The following is a 23,260-nucleotide window of genomic DNA, read 5'->3' as shown; positions in this document are numbered from 1 at the left end:
AGGAATGACTGACAAAACAGTAATTGAGTTCCTGTACTCCTTGGGGTAGAGAGATCTCCTCAAGTAAAGTAAATGCTATATCTATGATTATTTCTGAATATCTCATGTTTGCTGTCATTTTATTCTTGTTTCTTAGTTTTCCAAAGATATTGGTGTTTTTCCTCCAAACCAATTCAGTACCTTTGTACTATGAGATTATTTCTATGATTTCTCCTTGATCATATTTTTTTTGCGGTATGGTGTCCTACGAGGGCCTTGTTTACTTGTGTCAGACTTAACTTTTTTCCCCCCCCTCCTTTTTACCCTCATTTCAGATTCCTGAATGAATAAAAAATAGTATATTTTTAAAATATAGTCCATCATGTGTCTGTTTTTCTGGCTACTGAGGCATGCACATGCCATACCTAATGAGATTCGTACACTTCTTTGTGGGATGCTCATACATAAAAGGTTCTTTATATACTTATAAATATTCAGATTGTTTAAAACAAACAGTAGTATTAAATCTTTAACAGCAACTGTGTGCAAAAGCTTCTCATACTATACTATTTGATACCAATAGGCTCTTAAAGTACGTAAAATAAGTCGCATTAATAAATTAATTAAAAAAAGCTCAATAGTTTTTTTGTAAAAAAAAAAAAAATGGAAGTGCCTAATAGTCAAGAATCTGAATCTTTTTCAGGAGGAGCAAACACACAGTAGTGGCCTTCAAGGATGCTATATATGTCTTTGGAGGGGATAACGGGAAGTGGATGTTAAATGATCTCCTACGCTTTGATGTTAAGGAGAAATCCTGGGGTCGAGCTTTTTCCACTGGCACTCCTCCAGCCCCTCGGTACCACCACTCGGCTGTGGTAAGTTAATTTGAAAAATTTTTCTGTATGTAACTACATCTCTCTCTCTCTCTCTCTCTCTCTCTCTCTCTCTCTCTCTCTCTCTCTCTCTCTCTCTCTCATTAATCGATGTTGTAAGATAACATGTAGTATAATTCCTTAAGGTAGCCAGGGTATTAGGATTTTACAATTTTTTTCAAAGAAAATTAGCTCTATCTTGGTCTATATGTAGATGTTTATTTGTATTTTCTTGATTGGCATGGGTTTGAAGAATACATTTAAAAAGGTATATGTAATTTATGATTGTTACATACTATTAGTATTCCATACACTTTATTGTGTATTATGGTTTTTTTTTGTGATACCTATCATGTTTAATTGTATGCTTATTCAGTAGGAAAACTTGTCAAGACAGTTAGTTATTGATACTCCATTAGTAAATTTCCAAAATAGTAGTCATAGAGGATTAATCATAGGTGGTTTATACTTGGAACCATGTAATTTAACTTTTAATTTTACTTTGTTTATCCCTTCTAGGTTTATGAATCTTCTATGTTCGTATTTGGGGGCTTCACAGGGGACATTCATAGCAACAGCAACTTGAAAAATCAGAATGACCTGTTTGAATATCGTTTCCAAACAGGACAATGGACTGAGTGGAAATTTACAGGAAGGTAGGCTTAATTTGTCTCATTTTCAAGTTATATTGTATGTTGTATTGGGTTGGAGGATCTTGATAAAGTTTTATATATTTTCACACCTGTTTAATTTTGGTAATACATAAGTGCAGATGTGGTTATCCAAATAATTTTTTTGTATTAGATGTAGTACTGTATTACCTTGTTATTCTTTTGGGGGATAACAGGAAGAAAATATTCCCTAGAGATTGTAGGCTATTGTGTATTTTTTTCTGATTGGAATAATAATACTAGTCTGGATTACCAAATCTGTCACTGGCTTTAAATTATCATTCATCTGGTTTCATATTAGGTACCATGTATCCTGGAGTCAAAGGTGCTCTGACCTCGAAGATGTACCACAATTTTTACTAGCAAAATTATAAAAAATAAACAAAAATAAAGGTTGAACCACTTTCATTAGTTGCTGGCATTGTTTTAAATGGTGTACTGCATTCATTTGACTGCCTCGGTGCATTGAAGGATCATGGCTTTGGCTGGCAATATTTATATATTTTTTGCAGAGGTCATATACATGAGTTCTGATTACTGTTTAGCAAAGATAACCTTCTTTTGGGGTTAGGGTAAGCCTATGAAAGATTTAACCTCAGCCTCTAGGAGGCATACTAAATTTCAGAGGTGTATTTTAGGAAAAATATAGTGCCTCTGATACCAGGAAGTACAGAAGGTCCCACTATCACAGACTATTTCTGTTAGTATTCTTAATCTATACAAAATATGCATTCCCTTTTGTTCTGATACGTATACAAACTCTCGGTCCTTTAAGAATAGGAAGGTACTTAGTGGCAGCTGAACCGGTCGTAAGCTTCGAACTAGGGGGTTCAGTAGTTAACTGCTTGTCCGGCAGTTGGCGGTCAGCTCGACTGCGAGGAGAGGAGTTACTTTGCTTTCGGCCGCATTGGTGGATGGACGTGTTGCTCGCCTCTCTGCCCGCTTCAGTCGTATGCTCTGTTTTTTTCACTTTGTGAAGGCTGTTTCTCTTTTTCTTTTACTCGGTGTGATTGTACTAAGCCTGCGTAAGTACGTATCTGTGTTTTGTATTTCATTCTCAGTGAATTTTGCAAGTGATTATGGATTCCCAAGAGCCGGAGAGACCCCCTCGCCCCCCCATCAGCCGCAGATTGTGCCCTGGTGTGGAGGGCCATAAGTGTGGGGCCTCTGTAGAGGTTGATCCTCACGAATTTTGTACTCGGTGTCGAGGGCGTGAATGCTCTCGCACCGAGCCATGTGGTGTATGTGTTATGTGGTCGGAGGAGCAGTGGGAGTGCTATGGGGGGAGGGAGAAGCCGCGTAAGCTGGCCAAGGAGTCATTGGAGTGTTCTCCGGCTACTCCCTTGGTCATGGACACGTCTTCTTCTTTCTTCCCTCCATCTCAGCTCCCTCGTATGGCTCCTTCCCCTTCGTGGGAGGTATCACACTCCTTCTCCTCTCTCGATCAGTCAAGCGTTGAGGGGGTGGGCGAGGTACCCCGACATCCAGTTGTATTCGGGGTCTTCTGTTCGCTCGGGGTGGGATCTGTCCCCCCCCCTGGGCAAAGGGAAACCCTCCCCCCCCCCCCCCCCCCACACTGACTCACCCGACTTTTCCTTCCTCAGATCTGCTTGCCACGGGGGAACGATCTCAGACGGGCCTGGTACTCGCTGGGGCTCCAAGGGACACCGACGGTTCAGTGGCTGCTGAGTTACCTGGCGAGGGGGGCCATGCCGGTAACCCACGGCCCGACCACCACAACAACCACGACGGTTTCCACGCCTGGCTATGCTGCTCCGCCGCACCTGGTGTACACCCAGCACGTAGCCACGGTGACCCCGACAGCTGCTGTGCAGGCGCCGCTGCCGAAGGTGATGATGCCCGCTGTGACGCTGCCACCTGGTTTTGCTGCTCTTGCTTCAGCCCCTGACTTCCGGTGTCCCAAGAGCTCTCCCCTGGACCTGCCTCCTGTGCAGAAGATGCCGCTGGTTCCTGCCCCGCCTCCTGTTCCTGAATATGCTGCCGCTCCAGTGCCGGTACCAGTTCCTGCCGCTGTCGTTCCTGCCCGTGGTGTTGCTGCGCCCACCCCAGGTCCTTCCAGACAGGTGCAGTCGGGCCCTGTTGCTTGGGCAACTGCCCCAGCTCCGTCCTAGATGGAAGACCTGACAGTGGTCCTGAGGAAGGTGACGAAGAAGAAGAAGGGGAGGAAGGTGTCGTCATCATCTTCATCGTCGTCTTCGTCGTCGTCGCCTGCCGCCGCTTCCCCTTCGACTTCTAAGGCCCCACAGCCGAAGAAGAAGAAGGTAGCCTCCTCCCCCCCTAAGAAGGCTCGTCCTGAGACTTCTAAGTGTCCGACCCACTCCAGTGGGACAGTTGCGACTTCCGCTGGTCCTCCTGTTTCTTCGGGAACGGGGCCCGTCTCTCCTTCCGCAAGGAAGAAGAAGACTGGGACCGGAGGAGCGCCGGCTAACAGCGGTACCTCCTTGCCTGGCACCAGAGGTTCTGCCTCGACGCCAGGTACCGTCTTGGCCTCTCGTTCGCGAGAGGTACCAAGTGTACGGTCACCTGCGGGTGACCGTACAGACAAGACCCAGGCAACCGAGTTCGCTCGGTGCCAGGATCCAGGCACGGAGCAGAAGACTGGCAGGGGTCACTCAGGTGACTCCCACCAGAACAGCGATCGCTCTCGTGGCGATACGCTGGTACCCAGGGCTGACGCGATGGTCCCAGACCAGTCGCAGGCTGAGGCGAGGAAGCGGTCCCCTCGGTTGCCTGAACTAGCCTCGTCTGGTCCAAGCCCCATGGTGCGCCGTGAGGACAGGCCTCACTCCCACCGCGACAGCGGACTCTGCAGGTCCCCTGACCACCGCTCCTACCGGGACCGGGCGGAGAGGGGGACCAGCAGTAGCTCTTCTGACGCCCGGGACCGTCGCTGCTGTTCTCGGTCCAGCCACTCTCCCCGGGAGAGCCACTCTACCAGGCACTCTACCAGGCCTGCAGCTCGGTCGCCACCATTGGTTGGCGATCGCCTGCAGCCCCCTCAGCACACCGGTTCTGCCGGTGGGCGCGGGGGGGAGTGTCAGGTCTTCTTCTCGTATCCCTTCAACTTCCTCAGGCTACACCAGGAAGACCAAGGCGATCAGGAGTGATCGCGAGGAGCCCCTCGCGATCCCGCCACGACGCCCTACGAACCTGGCGCAGTCCTAGGACCGACCAGATCGTATGTGCAAGTGGCAGGAGGAGACCATGAGGGGTCTGTTGTGGTTCCTCCTGTGAAGGAGGAGGGTCTCGGGAGGCGTTCTCGCTGGATGGGCTTGACGGTCCATCTCCGCAAGATGCAGTCACTCCTGAGATTCAGAGGTCGTTCACGGGAACCTCGTAGGAGGAGTGCCTCTTCGCACTCCCCCCCCCACCGATGTTGCTGTTCTCAGACGCATCGACCGAGGGATGGGGCACACACTTGGAGGAGTTGCTGACTGCAGGTGTGTGGGACCATCACGACAAGCACCTTCACATCAATGTCCTGGAGCTCAAGGCAGCGTTTCTTGCTCTCCAAGAGTTCCAAGTTCGTCTGGTGGGACACTCGGTGGTGTTGATGAGTAACACCACCACGGTAGTGGCGTACGTCAACAAACAGGGAGGCCTAGTGTCCCTCCTGTTGCACCAGTTGACATTGCAGGTGCACGAGTGGGCCGTGGCACACTCGGTAGAGCTGTCAGCCCGCTACATTCCAGGCAAGAGAAATGTGGTAGCCGACAAGCTCAGCCGTCGGGATCAGGTGATAGGAACCGAGTGGTCCCTCCACCCAGACCTGGCGGAAAGGCTCTTCAACCTGTGGGGGCGTCCAGTCATGAATCTGTTCGCCACCCGGCACAACAGAAAACTCCAGGTTTTCTACTCAGTTGTGCCAGACCCATGGGCAGCTACAGAGGACGCTCTTCAACACCCGTGGGACAACATCTTCGTATACACCTTTCCCCCGTTCTGTCTGATTCGCAAAGTGATCAGCAGGGCGCTGATCATCGCGAATCTTCAGATGATCCTGGAGGCACCCGGTACCCGGACCTGCTGGCTCTGCTCGCCGAAGCACTGAGATTCCCCCCTGGCACCTCCTGTGCCAGCCACACATAGAACGGTACCACCGGTCCGTCGAGTCCCTGTGTCTTCACGGCTGGCTGTTATCCACCATCTCTTGCGAGCGAGAGGCTTTTCTCGCAGCGCAGCAACAGAGATGGCTGGGTACCTCAGACAGTCCTCTGCAGCTGTCTACCAGGGGAAGTGGTCCGTCTTCTGTGGTTGGTGTCGTGGACAGGGCCTCTCTCCTCTCAGAGCCACTCTTCAGCAGGTAGCGGATTTCCTCGTCTTCCTTCGCCGAGAGAAGCTCCTCTCTGTCTCTGCAGTTAAAGGATACAGAGCAGCCCTGACCCTAGTCCTTAAACTGCGAGGTGTGGATATCTCCTCCTCTTTCGAGATCTCCCTCCTGATGAAGAGCTTGGAGAGGTCTTGCCCACCCAGGGAACTCAGGCCCCAGGGGTGGGATGTGACTCTCGTCCTTAGGAGTTTGACTCGCAGACCCTTCAAGCCACTCCGAGAGTCGTCAGACAGGGATCTGACCCTCAAGACCCTCTTCCTGTTGGCCCTGGCATCAGCGAAGTGAGTAGGCGAACTTCATGGTCTTTCCTTCGACATCAAGCATTCCAGGGGATGGGGGTCTGTGATGCTCGATTTCGTCTTGAACTTCATAGCGAAGACTCAGAATCCTTTGGTCCCTGACGACCGGTTCGAGTCTTTCACGATCCCCTCCCTGAAGGAATTCACCGACAATGATGCGGATGAGATGCTGCTTTGTCCTGTGAGGGCGCTACGGCGCTATCTGAAGAGAACTTGGCACCTCAGGCCTAAGTGTCGACGCCTCTTCATTAGCACTGGGGTTACCAAGAAAGAAGTTTCCAAGAACACTTTCTTTCTGGCTGTGTGAGGTGATCAGGAGGGCGTATGACACGGATGGTAGTGACAACACCCGTACCCTTTGTCCGAGAGCCCACGAAGTCAGAGGTATTGGTCGAACCCTTGCGTTCCACAAGAACTTCTCCCTGGCGCAGGTTCTGAAGGCAGGGGTTTGGGCCAACCAGACCACCTTCACTTTATTCTACCTTCGGAATATTACCCACAGGGCCTTGGACACTTTTTCCTTGGGACCCGTGGTGGCTGCTCAACAAGTTGTGTAGTCTACCCAGCACCTGAGCGGACAGAACTGCATCGGATCCTTGTGTGACTGCATGAATGGATGAGTGAAAGAGAGTGTGACTGGCTTCTCTTCCTCCTCTACCTGTGGGCAGAGGGCCGCGGTCGTCACTACACTGAACAGGAGGCCGATGCAGGTAAGCTACTCAACTGAACTCCATCCTATCCCTTTCAGTAGTGATAGGAGTATTTATCCGCCACTCCCCAACAAGGGTGGGGGGGGAGTGGAAGCCAACAAGAGACAAACCCATGACTTCGTTTTGGCTCTTGAAGTAGGAACTAGTTCCTGCCTTTTGCTATTTATAAGAGGTATGCTGGCCTCCATCTTATAAATTTGGTCCAGAAGTCTGACCACTGATCCTGCGGTGCACACCCCGATCAGCTGGGCAGAGGCTAGGATCCCTCCCTCTGCTCTTACGACCAGGGAGGGAACCAAGGTAGGACGAACACCAGTCTGTTCATAAGGCTCAGATTCCACCCACCAATAAGTGAGTCTTCCTATTGTTAAAGGACCGAGGGTTTGTATAGGTATCGGAACAAATAACAATTTGTCGAAAATTGTATTTTTCCTAACTATACAAACCTGAGGTCCTTTACACAATGTCCCACCTCATGCCACCTCTCACTCTGCATATCCTGGCCCTAAAGCAAAGTGACTCCTCTCGTCGCAGTCGAGCTGACCGCCAACTGCCGGACAAGTAGTTAACTACCGAACCCCCTTGTTCGAAGCTTACGACCAGTTCAGCTGCCGCTAAGTACCGTCATATTGTTAAAGGACCTCAGGTTTGTATAGTTAGGAAAAATACAATTTTCGACAAATTGTTATTTTTGTCATAGTAACATTTGATCACCAGAATGACTAATGTATGTCTGGTGTGCAAATTGAGTATTTTTAGTTGTCAAGGCAATTTCAATAAATTTACCAAACATTTATCTAGCAAAGAGAGATGTATATCTTAGTTTTACCAGACCACTGCGCTGATTAACAGCTTTCCTATGGCTGTCCTGAAGGATTAGATATTTTTATTTGGCTAGAAACCCATTGGTTACCTAGCAACGGGACCTACAGCTTATTGTGGTATCCGAACCACATTAAATCGAAATGAATTTCTATCACCAGAAATAAATTCCTCTAGTTCCGCGCTAGCCGAGCAGAGAATCGAACTTTGGACTACTAGATTGGTAGGCGAGCGCGAAATTCACTCGTCCGACGAGGATTATTAGCAAAGAGAGAATTTTACAAATTTATCAAAGGAAGAATTGCACATTTATACTACTTGATTGAGCTGGTAGCCTCATTCTTTATTATGTCACTTGTGTGAGAGTTTCTCTTCTCAGAGCAGTGCTGGTGTAAGGAATTTTTCTCTGATAATTTGTGATCTGTTGCTGAATTGTTGTTTTGTTCATGAAACTTACCTGTCAGATATATATATAGCTGTATTTTCTGACGTCCGACAGAATTTCAAAACTCGCGGCACACCTAGTGGGCGGCCAGGTGGTAGTACCCATTCCCGCCGCTGGGAGGCGGATATCAGGAACCATTCCCATTTTCTATTCATATTTTTTCTGTCACCGGTGCTGGAAACAACTGTTTGCAGTACCTCCGTCTAGGATTTTTGATTTATCTCGCTTTAAATTATCTGGATTGACTTTTGGTATCGACTTCTGGATTGTTGGATTGGCACGCGTAATAGTGGATTGGTTGTTGATTTTGGATTGGCTTTTCTGTGTACATGATGTCGGGATCAAGTACAGGGAGTTTCAGAGTGTGTGTGAGGAGTGAATGTAAGGTGAGGCTTCTTAAACCTTCAGTTGATCCTCACACAGTTTGTATGGAATGCAGGGGGCATGTTTGCTTGGTTGATGATCGGTGCAATGAATGCAAGGATTTGTCAGATGATAAATGGAAGATGTATGAGACCTATTGACGTAAATTGGAGCGCGATAGAGTCAGGAGGTCTTCCTCCAAGAGCAGTTCTACAAAAGGTAAGGAATGTAATATTTCTCCTCCTCTAACACCGGTAGATTTTGTTCAACCTAATCCTGTTTTGTTGCCTTCGGGCCCTATTGCTGTGTCTGGAGAAGGTAACGCCCTTTCTCTGATTCTCGAGTCTATTCGCGCTCTTGAATCGAAAGTGTTGGCCTTAGAAACTGGCCCTGTGAAAGTTTGTGATAGTGCCCCTAGTGTTGTGGAGGGGGCGTCAGATCGGCCCCATAATGCCTCTAGGCCTAGACCTCTATCGGACTCCCAGGACTTAGGGAGTGGGTATGCCAAAAGCCGCAAGAGGGTTACGGGGGCTCCCCACCGATCTGGCGTCCCTTCGGCAGGCCTTGTTGCTAAGTCCCAGGCTGCCAAGGAGCGCGCACGAGCGTGCATCCTGAAGGATTGCTTTTCGTCCTCCGAAGCGTCCTCCCCGCGCAAGGGGTGGAGCGCTCGGAGAGACTCGCGTCCGTTTGAAAAGGACTTTTTCGTTTTGAGGACGCTTCACGTCCTATGTCACCACTTTCGTCAGAGGACGCGTTATGACGCTTTTCCTCCTCAGAAGAGAGGTAGAGTCTCAACCGACGAGGACGTTGGGTTGCGCGCACAGGCGTGTTCACCTGAGATGCAGGTAGCTGTACCTGCGAGAAGGAAGGAGGCGTCCCCTCGCCTTCTCGCAGGGTCAGTCCTGCCCCTTCTTCTGCTTCTTCGTCACCTACGAAGAATATCCTTGTGTCCCTTCAGGACCAGATTTCGTCTCTCATGGCTCAAAGGACTCGCCCAGCAGCAGTCGAGCCTAAGCGGAGAAAGGACGTTAGGCTGCCCGTCAAGAGGACGAAGCAGTCTCATTCTCTCTCGTCTCGTTCGTCTCTCTCTCCGCCTCCGGATCGTCACCATTCGGCTTTCTCCTCGAGTAGATCTTTCGCACACGCTTTGGAGGACGCTCGGCAGGACGCTCGCCGTTCGAAGCAGGACGCTTTGCGCTCTCGGCAGGGCGCTTTTGAGGACGCTCGGCAGGACGCTCGCCGTTCGAAGCAGGACGCTTTGCGCTCTTGGCAGGACGCTTTTGAGGACGCTCGGCAGGACGCTCGCTGTTCGAAGCAGGACGCTTTTCGGACGAGGCAGGACGCTTTTGAGGACGCTCAGCAGGACGCTTGCTTGGCTAAGCAGGACGCTTTTGGCGCCTCTCGTCAGGAAGCTCGCGCTTCCTCTCGTAGGGACGTGTCTGGTAAGACAGTTCCCGTTGCTTCAAAGGACGCGCTACGTTCACAGGATGTCCGTCCTTCAAAGGATCGTCGTAAGGGCGAGTCCGTACCTGAAGCGGTGACTTCCAATCAGCGGAAGTCTTTGTTCAGGCCTAAGCCTGCTGGACGTACGCCCTCTCCAGATGGACGTTCTCCAGTTCCTCTTAGAGAGGAAGGGGAACTTAGTAGTCCAGGGAGTTCAGTCGAAGAAGAACCTCCTGTAGCTTCGGCTGTCTCAGACTATAAGGTTCTTGTGCGGCTGTTACGTTCGTCCTTCGGGGATAAGTTTCAGCCGGCAGCCCCTAGGTCTCCTCCCTCTCAACTTTCGTCTTCTAAGTCAGTCAAGACTCCTGAGTTCGTCGAAATGAAGACGTCGCTTTCGACCAAGAGGGCTTTCAAGAAGCTACAAGATTTTATGTCTCGAAGGAAGGACCAGGGCAAGACCACTTTCGCCCTTCCTCCCTCTAGACTCTCCGGGAAAGGAGGAATTTGGTATGAAACCAAGGAGGACGTGGGGGTAAAGGTTCCTTCGTCCGCTCTTGGGGACTTCTCCAGTTTAGTGGACGCTCAGAGGAGGTCCCTCTTATCTTCTGCAAAGGTGTCCTGGACTCCTGTGGAGACGGACCACCACTTGAAGGGGCTGCTGCGCACTTTGAGTGTCTTTAATTTTCTTAGACTGGTGCTTGGGAGTTTTGACCTTCAGTCTAAGAAGCCCTGATTCTCTCTCTCAGTCTGGGGGAGCTGTCCAGCGTGTTGTCATGTATGGACAAGGCCGTCAGGGATGGTTCGGAAGAGCTGGTTTCTCATTTTGGAACGGCTTTCCTGAAGAAAAGAGCTCTTTTATGTAATTTTACCGCGAAGTCGGTTTCTCCCGCTCAGAAAGCGGAATTGCTCTTTGCACCTCTTTCGGACCATCTCTTCCCCCCAGGCTATGGTAAAGATCTTGCAACGAGTTTGCAGGAGAAGGCGACCCAGGACCTCTTGGCACAGTCTTCAAGACGCCCAGCAGTTCCTTCCACATCTTCATTTCGTTAAACCCCGAAGAAGTCAAACCCTTTCGCGGGGCACCCCCCTGGAGAGCAGCTCCTCGAGGGAGAGGTTTTTCGAGAGGAAGAGCTTCATTTAAACCAAAATCCACCAAATGAAGATCTTGTCCTTCAGACGCCAGTCGGGGCCAGACTGAAGTTCTTTGCAGAGGCATGGAGGCAGAGAGGGGCGGACCCTTGGACTCTCAAGATCGTAGAGCAGGGGTACAAGATCCCCTTTTTACATCCTCCTCCTTTAACATCAACTCCCAGAGACCTCTCTCCGTCTTATCAGGGAGAGAAGAAAAGTATCCTTTTCGATCTTTTAGACCAGATGGTCGAAATAAGAGCGGTGGAGCAAGTCTTGGACCTGGGGTCACCGGGCTTCTACAACAGGATTTTCCTGGTGCCGAAGCAGTCGTCGGGTTGGCGCCCAGTCCTGGATGTGAGCAGGCTCAATCTTTTTGTGGAGAAGAACAAGTTCAAAATGGAGACACCTCAGTCGGTGCTTGGAGCCTTGAGACCTGGCGACTGGATGGTGTCTCTGGACCTGCAGGACGCGTACTTTCACGTCCCCGTCCACCCTCTTTCAAGGAAGTACCTGAGATTCGTCTTAGACAACAGGGTTTGGCAATTCAGAGCCCTTTGTTTCGGTCTCAGCTCGGCCCCGATGGTTTTTACAGTTATAATGAAGAATGTAGCGAAGTGGCTCCATTCTTCAGGGATCAGGATATCCCTCTACCTCGACGATTGGCTGATCAGAGCGTCGTCGAGACGAAAATGTCTGAAGGACCTTCAGTCGACGTTAGCCCTAGCAAAGTCCCTGGGTCTTTTGGTCAACGCCGAAAAGTCGCATCTGACCCCGACACAGTCCATCGTGTATCTGGGGATTCAGATGGATTCAGTGGCTTTTCGGGCGTTTCCATCCCAGGAACGTCAGCGGCTGGGTTTAGAGAAAGTCGCAGCCTTCCTAGGGAGAGAAGCTTGTTCGGCGAGGGAGTGGATGAGTCTGCTGGGCACCATTTCCTCGCTGGAAAAGTTTGTCTCGCTGGGAAGACTGCACCTCAGGCCTCTTCAACTTTTCCTTGCGGAAGAATGGAAGTCGAAGGAGGACCTGAATGCGATCCTAAGGATCTCAAACAAAGTGAAAGACCACTTATGATGGTGGCTTGACCCTCAGAAGTTGCGAGAGGGCTTCTCCCTAAATCTTCTGAACCCCGACCTAGTGTTGTTCTCAGACGCTACCATTTCCAGTTGGGGAGCAACACTAGGGGGGGAGGAAGTGTCAGGCTCCTGGAGAGGGGAACAGGTAGCCTGGCCATCAATGTAAAGAACTGGCAGCGCTATTCCTGTCGCTGCAGTTCTTCGAAGACAAACTGTCAGGCAAGGTCATTCAAGTCAACTCAGACAGTACCACAGCCCTTGCATATCTAAAGAATCAGGGAGGAACTCACTCCAGATCCCTTTTTCTCCTTGCGAGGGAAGTTCTGCTATGGGCAGACGCAAGGCACATCAAGATCCTGATGAGATTCGTGGCAGGGGTACAGAATGTCAGGGCGGACCTTCTCAGTCATCGAAATCAGATTCTGCCAACAGAGTGGACCTTGCACCAGGAAGTCTGTCAGCAATTATGGAGATTGTGGGGACGTCCTCTAGTCGACCTGTTCGCTACGTCGAGGACGAAGAGGCTGGTTCCTCTTGTATTGCTCCCCGGTTCTGGATCCAGGGGCAGTTGCGGTGGACGCGTTGCTCTGGAGCTGGACAGACCTAGATCTTTACGCCTTTCCCCCATTTCAGATCATGGGGGAGGTCATGAGGAAGTTCGCAGCTTCAGAAGGGACAAGGTTGACTCTGATTGCCCCGATGTGGCCAGCAAGAGAGTGGTTCACAGAGGTCATGACTTTCCTTGTGGACTTCCCAAGAACGTTGCCCTAGAGGAGAGATCTACTCAGACAGCCTCAACTTCAAAAGGTATCACAAAACCTCTCTGCTCTGGCTCTGACTGCGTTCAGACTATCGAAAAGTTGGCAGAGCGAGAGGCTTTTCAAAGGCAGCTGCGAGAGCAATCGCTAATGCTCGAAAGAGCCTCTTCAAGAGCTGTCAACCAGTCTAAGTGGGCCTCCTTCAGGGCATGGTGCAAAAGGAAGGAATTTCCTCTTCCACGACCTCTGTGAACCAGATAGCAGATTTCTTGCTCTATTTAAGAAATGTTGCAGAAAACAATTGGCAGTTCCTACAATTAAAGGTTATAGGAGTATGTGTCTGCCGTTTTTCGCCACAGAGGACTGGACCTCTCCGACAATAAGGATCTACACGATCTCTTAAGGTCGTTTCGAAACCTCCAAGATTCCACAGGCAAGACCACCCTCTCATGGAATCTCGATGTGGTTCTGAAACATCTAATGCTAAGTCCCTTTGAGCCTCTCCACGAAGCTTCTCTACGGGACTTGACGAGGAAGCGCTTTTCCTAGCTTCTCTGGCGACGGCGAAGAGAGTTGTGAAATCCAAGCGTTCAGTAGCCTAGTGGGCTTCAAGGGGGACAACGCTGTCTGCTCGTTGAGCCCGTCTTTTCTTGGCAAAAAACGAGAACCCGTCTAATCCTGGCCGAGGAGCTTTGAAATCAAAGAGTATGTCGGGTCTCTGTGGGTCAAAACCAGAGAGAGCCCTGTGCCCTGTCAGGGCTCTCAAGTTCTATGTTAATAGAACTAAAGAGATAAGAGGTCCCTCAGGTAATCTCTGGTGCTCGGTGAAGAGACCAGTTGTTCCGACACGGCATACAAACCTTCGGTCCTTTTACAATAGGAAGGTACTAGCGGCAGCTGGATAGGTCGTAAGCTTTCGAACAAGGGGTTCGGTAGTTAACTGCTTGTCCGACAGGCGCGCGCGCGCGACTGGAGGTAAACAAATCACTTTTGCTTTCGGCCTCACAGCGAGTGGACGTGTGTGTTCGACGCTCTCTGCCCGCTTCTCGTCGTTTGCTTCTTAAGTATTTGGTGTTGTGTATGAAAGAGTTCATTGTAAGTACAATCATTCTCTCTTTTCATATTAATTCAACTAAATTTGATAATGATGGAATCTCCTCGCCTCGCTACCCCACGGAGACTATGCCCGGGTACCGAAGGGTCGACGTAAATGCGGGAAGTTCCGCTCTTTCCCGGAGATAGACCCTCATATTTGTGTGCTCGGTGTCGGGGCGCGAATGCACCCGAGCCGAGCCTTGTGATGTTTTTGTAATGATTGGTTACGGAGGCGCAGTGGACTTTGTATGGGGAGGGCAGGAAGAAGCGAAGGCCTGCAAAGGAGTCGTCGGTAAAGCTCTCCCGCGACTCCTTTGGTGACGGACACTTCGTCTTCTTTCCTGCCGCCCGCTACAACTTCCATGTCTCGCGCCTTCCCCTTCGGGGGGGGTGGGGGGTGTCTAGGTCCTTCTCTTCTCCTGACTTGTCGAGTGTGGAGGAGGGCGCTAGATACCCTGACGTCCAGTTGTACTCTGGGTCCTCTATCCGTTCGTCTTCGCGCGAGCGGGTAGAGGATCCCCCTAATCACCCGACTTTTGCCTCCTCAGGTGCGGTTGCCGCGAAGGATGACCTCGGACAGGTGTGGGCATCGTTGGGGTTGCAGGGCGTGCCGAGTGTCCAGGGCTGCTCTACCATCTCGCTGGCGCTGTGGCGGTCACCCATGCAACGGTCACGACCACCACCACGACCCTTACAACACCCGGCTACGCTTCACCTCCTCACCTGGTGTACACCCAGCACGCGGTCTCTGTGACACCCACTACATCGGTGCAGGGGCCAGTCGCCGTAACTCGGGGGAGTGTGATGCCGCCACCTGGTTGCCGTGCTGCCGCGACCGGACTTCGTGTGCCCGAAGACTCGCCCCTGGACCTCCCACCGGTACCTAGGATGTCTGTGCCGCTGGTCCGCCCCATCTGGACCGCCTACACAGTCTGCCGTACCTGCCGTGACCACTGCTGCCGTTCCTGTACCTGCTCCTGCTGTCTCTTCTGCCGTTCCTGTGATGCCTGCACCTGCTGATGTTGTTCCTGTTCCTGGCGCCGCTGCTCCCGATGCTGATCTGTTCGACAGGTGCGTCCGGGCCCTGTTGCTTCGGCAACAGCAGCCCCGCTCCGTCCTGGATGACAGATCTGACGTCGTCCTGAGAAGGTTGACGAAGAAGAGAAGAAGAGGAGGAAGGTGTCGTCGTCGTCATCGTCGTATTCTTCGTCGGTCGTCGTCTGCCGCCTCTTCCCCTTCGTCTTCTAAGGCTCCCCCGCCGAAGAAGAAGAAGGTCGCCTCCCCCCCCCCTAAGAAGTCTCCTTCGGGAAACTTCTAAGGGCCCGTCTCGCTCTGGTGAGACGGGGGGTTCTTCCGCTGGTCACCCTGCTCCTTCGGGGGCAGGACCCGTCTCTTCTTCCGCAAGGAAGAAGACTACGGGGGACCAGAGGAGTGCCGGCTAACACGGCACTTCCTCACCTGCTGTCAGTGGTTCGGCCACAGCAGCAGGGTCCGTCTCGGCCGCTCGTTCGCGAGAGGTACTGGAGTGTACGGTCGCCTACCAGCGACCGTGCAGCCAGGAACCAGACCTCTGAGTCCCGCTCAGCGTCAGGTTCACGGCACGGAGCGGAAGATGGTGACAGCCGCTCACGCGACTCTCACCAGACCAGCTCTCGCTCGCGGCGAGCAGCTGGCTACCCGGGCGGACGTGACGGTCCATGATCCGGCCACGGGATGAGGCTGGGAAGAGGTCCCCCGTACGCCGGCACCAGCCACGGCTGGTACCAGCGAACTGACGCACCGTGAGGATACGCACCGATCTCACCGTGACAGTGGAGCTCGCCGGTCGCCTGACCGTCACTCTCACAGAGAGCGATCGGGTACGGCGACCAGCACCAGCTCCTCTGACACACGAGACCGGGGCCGCTGTTCTCGGTCCAGCCGTTCCTCCACAGCGAGGACGGCTCGACTAGGTCTGCAGCTCGATCGCCACCGCGGGTTGGCGATCGCCTGCAGTCTTCCAAGCCCGCTGGTTCTTGCCAGCGAGCGAGGAGGGAGCAGTCAGGTCTTCCTCTCCCATACCTTCAACCTCTCGGTTACACCGGGAGGGGCGAGGTATTGAGGAGTGATGGCGTGAGGGGGGTGCGCCCGTCAGGATCCCACCACGTCGTCGTACGTACCAGGCTCGGTTCTCGGACCAGCCAGGTCGTACGCACAGGTGGTTGGAGGAGACCGAGAGGGGTCTGTCGCTGCTCCTCTCCTTGAGGGAGGAGGGTCTCGGGAGGTGCTCCTGTTTGAGGGACTGGACGGTCCGACTCCGCAGGACGCAGTCACTCCTGAGATCCAGAGGAACTTTGCCGAGGTTATTGCGCTGATTCGTCAGCACAACGACCTCGCGGAAGGATCGCCGCTCCCACCATCCGAGCCCACGTCCCGGCTCGAGTCGTTCTGGGGCCCGAAGAGGGAACCCAGACCGACGGTGGGTTTGCCGCGTTCTGAGCTTGCGGACTCAGTACTGGACCAGGTTGAATCGCTTGTCTCCGGACAAGACGGTTCTCTCAAGTCTGGCAGGTCAAGCAAGCTGCTTCCACCTCCTCTGCTGCGACAGCGGCGTTTTTTTTTACGTGCCATCTGAAGACCCTATGCCGCCCAACAGGTGAACCCGGAGTTAGCCAGGCTAACTCCGGGTGTGTCTCTGCAGCAGACTCCTGTCCGAGAACCTGTGGTTCTCGCAGCAAGAGGCACTCGGCCTGGAATCTACCGCCATGGCAGCTTTCCAGGCCGTCTCCTGGCTAGATCTGTGGTCCCTCACAGTATCTAAGGTCGCAGCCAACTCCGGGGAATTTCTCCCGAAGATTGACTCGGCCTTCAGGAGACTTTGCCAGTCTGGGGGAAGAGCCATCTCCTTCCTTGCCCACCTAGACGGTTGAACCTGTGGGCCAACCTGGTTCTCCGACGCAAGGGACGCTGTCCTTACTCGGGTTTCCAGGGCGGCTGGGCGTGAAGCGGCGTTGGGACTTCGCAACGGACCTTTACGGAGTTCCACGTCTCTCTTCCCAGGAGAGATGGTGGACGCTGCGGTGGACAGACGGCGCACTGACGACAGTGACCGGCTGGTTCACCAGGCGGTCTCGAAGGCTTCTGGGCAGCCTCGGACTGCGGCCAAGTCTAAGAGCTCGGCTAGCGCTTCCTCGGTGGCTAAGACGGTAGCTGCGTCGAAGCCCCGGGGAATGACTCTGTCTTCTTCGACTTCTGGCAAGGGGAGCCTATAACCAGCCCTCCTCCCAGCCCTCCTCCTCCCGTGGAGGCTCTGGGAAGAAGTCGAAGAAAGGGGGGAAACGCTAGGGACGGCGTTCCCCCTCACCTGCTGCGGAAGTGTGCCTGGCCAGCCATTGGGCAACTTGGCAGCGCTACGGCGCCGAGACCTGGATTGTAGATGTCCTTCGGGAGGGATATCTATTACCCCTTCGAATCTCGGCCACCCCTCACCTCCAACCCGGTCCAACAGCAGTCGTACGTTCCAGGGTCATCGAAGGACGTAGCACTGAGACAGGAGATCAAGACCATGCTGAGCAAGAGAGCTGTAGAAATCGTCACGGATTCAGTCACCGGGCTTTTACAGTCGACTCTTCCTGGTGGAAAAAGTCTACGGGGGGGGAGGCTGGCGCCCGGTGATAGATCTCTCTCCCCTGAAACCGGTTTGTTCGCCAGACCCGGTTCACGATGGAGACGGCACGCTCAGTGCTCGACTCCATCAGGGAGAACGATTTCATGCTTTCAGTGGACTTGAAGGATGCGGTATTTCCAAATACCCATTCATCAGTCCTCCAGAAAGTACCTCCGCTTCATCCTCGACGGGACGGTGTACCAGTTCAGGGCACTTTGCTTCGGTCTCATCAACCGCCCACAGGTGTTCACGCGAGTTGTTCACTCTGGTGTCTGCTTGGGCCCATTCGCACGGGATACGTCTGATGAGGTATCTCGACGATTGGTTAGTCCTGGCGAGCTCCCGCTCGCAGTTGCTACAGGACAGGGATCGACTGCTCGAGGTCTGTCGCGATCTGGGGATCGTTGTGAAACTTCGAAAAGTCCGATCTCGAGCCCAAGCAGAGGATGAAGTACCTGGGTATGCTGATCGACACGGTAGCAGGGCGAGTCTTCCCCGCAGACTCGCGGATCAGCAGATTCAGGGAGGCAGCCAACCAGTTCCTGTCTCGGCAGGAACAGGCAGCTCAGCGATGGCAAGTCGTGATCGGACACCTGTCGTCACTCGAGAAGTTAGTCCCTCACGGGCGTCTTCACCTGCGGTCTCTTCAGTGGAGACTAAAGGAGAGTTGGTCACAGGCGACGGATCCCCAAGCTTTCCAGTGTCACTGACACAGGAGGTGAGGCAGGACCTAGCCTGGTGGCTGGACGACAGGAACCTCTTAAGAGGCGTGCCCCGCCTGCGCACTCCCCCCCCGGACATGCAGCTGTTCTCAGACGCATCGACCGAGGGATGGGGCGCACACCTCGAGGAGTTGCTGACTTCAGGAGTGTGGGACGAGAACGACAAGCACCTTCACATCAATGTACTGGAACTCAAGGCAGCGTTCCTCGCTCTCCAAGAGTTTCAGGACCGCTTGATGGGACACTCAGTGGTGTTGATGTGCGACAACACCACGGTGGTGGCTTACGTCAAACAAACAGGGGGGACTAGTGTCTCTCCCGTTGTACCAGTTGACTCGGCAGGTGCACGAGTGGGCCGAGGCACACTCAATAGAGCTGTCGGCACGCTACATTCCAGGGAAGAGGAATGTAGTAGCAGACACGCTCAGCCGTCGGGATCAGGTGATAGGAACCAGAATGGTCTCTACACCAGGACGTGGCGGAAAGGCTCTTCGACCTGTCGGGGCGACCAGTCGTGGATCTGTTCGCCACCCGGCACAACAGGAAGCTCCATGTGTTCTTCTCGGCCGTGCCGGACCCACATGGGCAGCTGCAGAGGACGCTCTTCAACACCCGTGGGACAACCTCTTCGCCTATGCCTTTTCCCCCGTTCAGCCTGATTCGCAAGGTGATCAGTCGAGCACTGGTCACCCCGAATCTCAGGATGATCCTGGTGGCTCCCAAATGGCCACAGGCCATTTGGTATCCGGACCTGCTGGCTCTTCTCGCAGGAGAACCGAGAGAGATTCCCCCTTGGCACAACCTTCTCGCCCAGCCACACGTCGAGCGGTACCACCGAGCAGTCCAGTCTCTACGTCTTCACGGCTGGCTGTTATCCACCATCTCTTGCGAACGAGAGGCTTTTCTCGTAGCGCAGCAACAGAGATGGCTGGAAACGTCCGTCAGTCCTCTGCAGCTGTGTACCAGGGGAAGTGGGCCGTCTTCTGTGGTTGGTGTCGTAGACGGGGTCTATCTCCTCTCAGAGCCACTCTTCAGCAGGTAGCGGATTTCCTCGTTTTTCTTTCGCCGAGAGAAGCTCCTCTCAGTCCCCACAGTCAAAGGATACAGAGCCGCCTTGGCGCTCGTCCTGAAACTGAGGGGATTGGACATCTCGAACTCGTTCGAGATCTCCTTGCTTATGAGGAGCTTCGAAAGGTCTTGCCCACCCAGGGAACTCAGGCCCCCTGCGTGGGATGTGACTCTCGTCCTTAGGAGTCTGACTCGAACGCCGTTCGAGCCACTCCGAGAGTCGTCAGACAGGGATCTGACCCTCAAGACCCTCTTCTTGCTGGCCCTGGCATCGGCGAAGAGAGTAGGGGAACTTCATGGTCTTTCCTATGATGTACGACTACTCCAGGGGATGGGGATCTGTGACGCTCGATTCGTCCCGAACTTCGTTGCGAAGACTCAGAAACCGTCGATCCCTGACGACAGGTTCGAGTCATTCACGATTCCCTCCCTATTGGACTTCACCGATAATGATGCGGATGAGATGCTGCTTTGTCCTGTGAGGGCGCTACGGCGCTATCTGAAGAGAACTCGACACCTCAGGCCTGAGTGTCGACGCCTCTTCGTTAGCACCGGGGTGCACCAAGAAAGAAGTATCCAAGAACACTCTTTCATTCTGGCTGCGTGAGGTCATCAGGAGGGCGTATGAGGCTGATGGTAGTGACGACATCCGTACGTCCCGTCCGAGAGCTCACGAAGTCAGAAGTATTGGCCCCTCGTTGGCGTTTCGTAAGAACTTCTCCGTGGCGCAGGTCCTGAAGGCAGGGGTCTGGTCTAACCAGACTACCTTTACGTCCTTCTACCTTCGGGATATTGCCCACAGGTCCTTGGATACCTTTTCCTTGGGGGGACCCGTGGTGGCTGCTCAACAAGTTGTGTAGCTAACCCAGACCCTCGCAGGCTGAACAGCATCGAGTCCTGGTGTGACTGTGTGGATGGATGTGTGAGTGAGTGAGTGACTGGCTCTCTTCCCATCTTTTCCTCCTCCTCTACCTGTGGGCAGAGGGCCCCACGGTCGTCACTACGCTGGATGAGAACGAGATGCAGGTGAGCTATATGACAGAGCCCCATCCTATCCCCTTCACTAGGGATAGGAGCAGAATATCCACCACTTCCTTCTACAAGAGGGGGAAGTGGATGCCTACAAGAGTCAAACCCATGACTTTATATTTGCTCCTGTACAGGAACAAGTTCTTACATTGCTGTACGAAGAGATACGCATGCCTCTCTCTTAGTACTCGGTCCAGAGGTCTGACCATTGATCCTGCGGTGCACACCCGATCAATCGGACAGAGGCTTGGATCCCTCCTCGCTCTTACGACCAGGGAGGCTTCCAAGGTTGGGCGAACACCAGTCTGTTCACAAAAGACTCAGATTTCCTCCCACCCAAGTAAGTGAGTCCTTCCTATTGTAAAAGGACCGAAGGTTTGTATGCCGTGTCGGAACAAATGACAATTTGTCTAAAATTGCATTTTTCCTAACTATACAAACCTGAGGTCCTTTTACACATAGCCCCACCTCATGCCACCCCTCACTCTGCAGTTTTTGCTTGGGCCAAAAGCAAAAAGTGATTTGTTTACCTCCCAGTCGCGCGCTGCGCGCCTGTCGGACAAGCAGTTAACTACCGAACCCCTTGTTCGAAAGCTTACGACCTATCCAGCTGCCGCTAGTACCTTCCTGTAAAAGGACCTCAGGTTTTTATAGTTAGTAGGAAAAATGCAATTTTTTAGACAAATTGTCATATGTGCCGTTGTCGAAGAATGCTGTGGCTTTCTTTTTGAGGGACGTCATTAAAGAGGCTCATTCATCTTGCCAGAAGACTGATTTGAGTCTCTTTAAAGTGAAAGCTCACGAAGTCAGAGCCGTAGCTACTTCTCTTGCCTTCCAAAGGAATATGTCTATCAAAGATATCCTTGATAGCACCTTTTGGAGACAATTCCGTATTCGCCTCACATTACCTCCGGATGTGAGAACGATTTACGAGAACTTGTAGTTCTTTGGGGCCTTACATTTCGGCAGACACAGTTTTGGGGCTGAAGGTAGCTCTCTCCCTATCCCTTAGCTTAGTTTAGGTTAGTTTTTTATTGTGTTTTTGGTTGGATGGTGAGATCTTCTGAAATCTCCCATTCTTTAGTTTAACTGTCAGGGGTTTTTTGGTTAGTTGGTCAGGTGGTGGTCGTTGCTGTGTTACTCCCATATGTTTGGCTAGATGGTCTTGTCACATTGATGGTCACGTCCCCGTTGACAGAGCATCCAGAGTGCACCAGCACTACAGGTCTACACCTGGCTGGCAACTCTGATAAAAGCAGAAGCAGGCTTAAGTGACAGTAATCACAGAGTCTACTTTGCTAACAGGTAAGGAACCAAGAAGTAAATCTTTTACTTAATTTAAGTTTCCTAAAAATCCTATTCTGTCTCTACCCACCATCCGAAGGTGGGATTCAGCTATATATATATCTGACAGGTAAGTTTCATGAACAAAATGTTATTGTTATAATACAATTAAGTTTTATGCATGACACTTACCTGGCAGGTATATATATAGCTGTATTTTCTGAAGTCCGACAGAATTAAAAACTTCCGACACACGCAGTGGTTCTTGGCCAGGTGGTTAGTACCCATTCCCGCCGCTGGGAGGCGGGTATCAGGAACCATTCCCATTTTCTATTCATAAAATTTTCTGTCGCCGGTACTGAAAACACCTGTTTTCAGTACCTCCGGCTTAGGATTTTGGAAACTTCATTTGCCGCTAAGTATCCTAATTGTCTTTTAATTTATTTACTTGGATTTGTGGCTAGGCATACGCTATCTTAAATTGATTTGAATTTGATTCATTTTTGCATAAGATACCTGAATCTAGTTAAGCTAGTTTCAGAGGGTGTTGTCTGCAAAGATAGGGTGTGGCTACCGAAAGCTTCGGTAGTTCCGCACTTGGGGGGGCGCAATTAATCAGTAAACATGTCTATTTCCGTAAAGAAAAAGTATGATTCGTATGTACGCAATTAATCAGTAAACGTGTCTAATTCCGTAAGGAAAAAGTTTGTTTAGTATGTACGCAATTAATCAATTACGAAAGTCAGGGTAGTGATACTGCTAACCTTCGGTATAGAATTTATTTTGCCTAACGCTGTAGTATGGCCTACGGGTTATGACTATGTCTGCGAGAGGTGATCGCTCTCCTTCATTGTTGTGAAGAGTTCTACTTCTGTTTTTGTTACGCCTAACCCTGTAATGTTGCCTTCGGGCCCTAAAACAGTGTCTGTAGAGGTTATTGCCCTTTCTCTTATACTATTTCGATTCGTAACTTAGAATCGAAAGTGCTTGCTTTTTTAGAGAGCAATAGTGAAGTGGCTAAGTGCAGTGACAGTGCCCCTTGTGTAGTGGAGGGTGCGTCAGATCGGCCTTATAACGCCTCTAGGTCTAGACCTCTGTCGAACTCCCAGAACCAAGGGAGAGGGCATGTCGAAAGCCGAAGGAGGGTTACAGGGAACCCCACCGATCTGGCGTGCCTTCGCAGTTTCTGATGAAAATCCCCAGACTGCCAAAGTGCGTGCACATGCACGAATCCTGAAGGATTGCTTCTCGTCCTCCGAGGCGTCCTCCCCGCACAAGGGTTGGAGCTCTCGGAAGGACTCGCGCCCTCTAAGAAGCTTTATAGAAGAGGACGCTTCACGTCCCCTCTCCCTCGTTATGTGTTTCAGTGAGAAGTAAGAAGGCGAAAGTTGCCTGATCACGTGTACTTCTTTCCAACCAAGAAATATGAAAAAGAAGGCAGTTTCTCTCGCTTGTTTTGACGCCTGTCAGGAGCGTGACGCTTTTCTGCACGCTTATTT

At 52.0% G+C, this 23,260-nt stretch overlaps 1 protein-coding gene across 3 annotated transcripts in view; it reads left to right on the top strand.

The window, feature by feature from the left end:
* The window catches only part of LOC135213066 (leucine-zipper-like transcriptional regulator 1), a 55,240-nt gene that overhangs the window by 2,710 nt on the left and 29,270 nt on the right, over window positions 1–23,260 (top strand). For all 3 annotated transcript variants that reach the window (XM_064246912.1, XM_064246913.1, XM_064246914.1), the window contains exons 3-4: window positions 683–854; window positions 1,371–1,507. In XM_064246912.1, the coding sequence (XP_064102982.1) occupies window positions 683–854; window positions 1,371–1,507 (309 nt within the window). The remainder of the gene's footprint in view (window positions 1–682; window positions 855–1,370; window positions 1,508–23,260) is intronic.

This window comes from Macrobrachium nipponense, chromosome 42, assembly GCF_015104395.2.
Source record: "Macrobrachium nipponense isolate FS-2020 chromosome 42, ASM1510439v2, whole genome shotgun sequence".
Classification (NCBI taxonomy): Eukaryota; Metazoa; Arthropoda; class Malacostraca; order Decapoda; family Palaemonidae; genus Macrobrachium; species Macrobrachium nipponense.
Note: the sequence above shows the minus strand (reverse complement) of the source record. Positions and strands in the feature narration are given on the sequence as shown.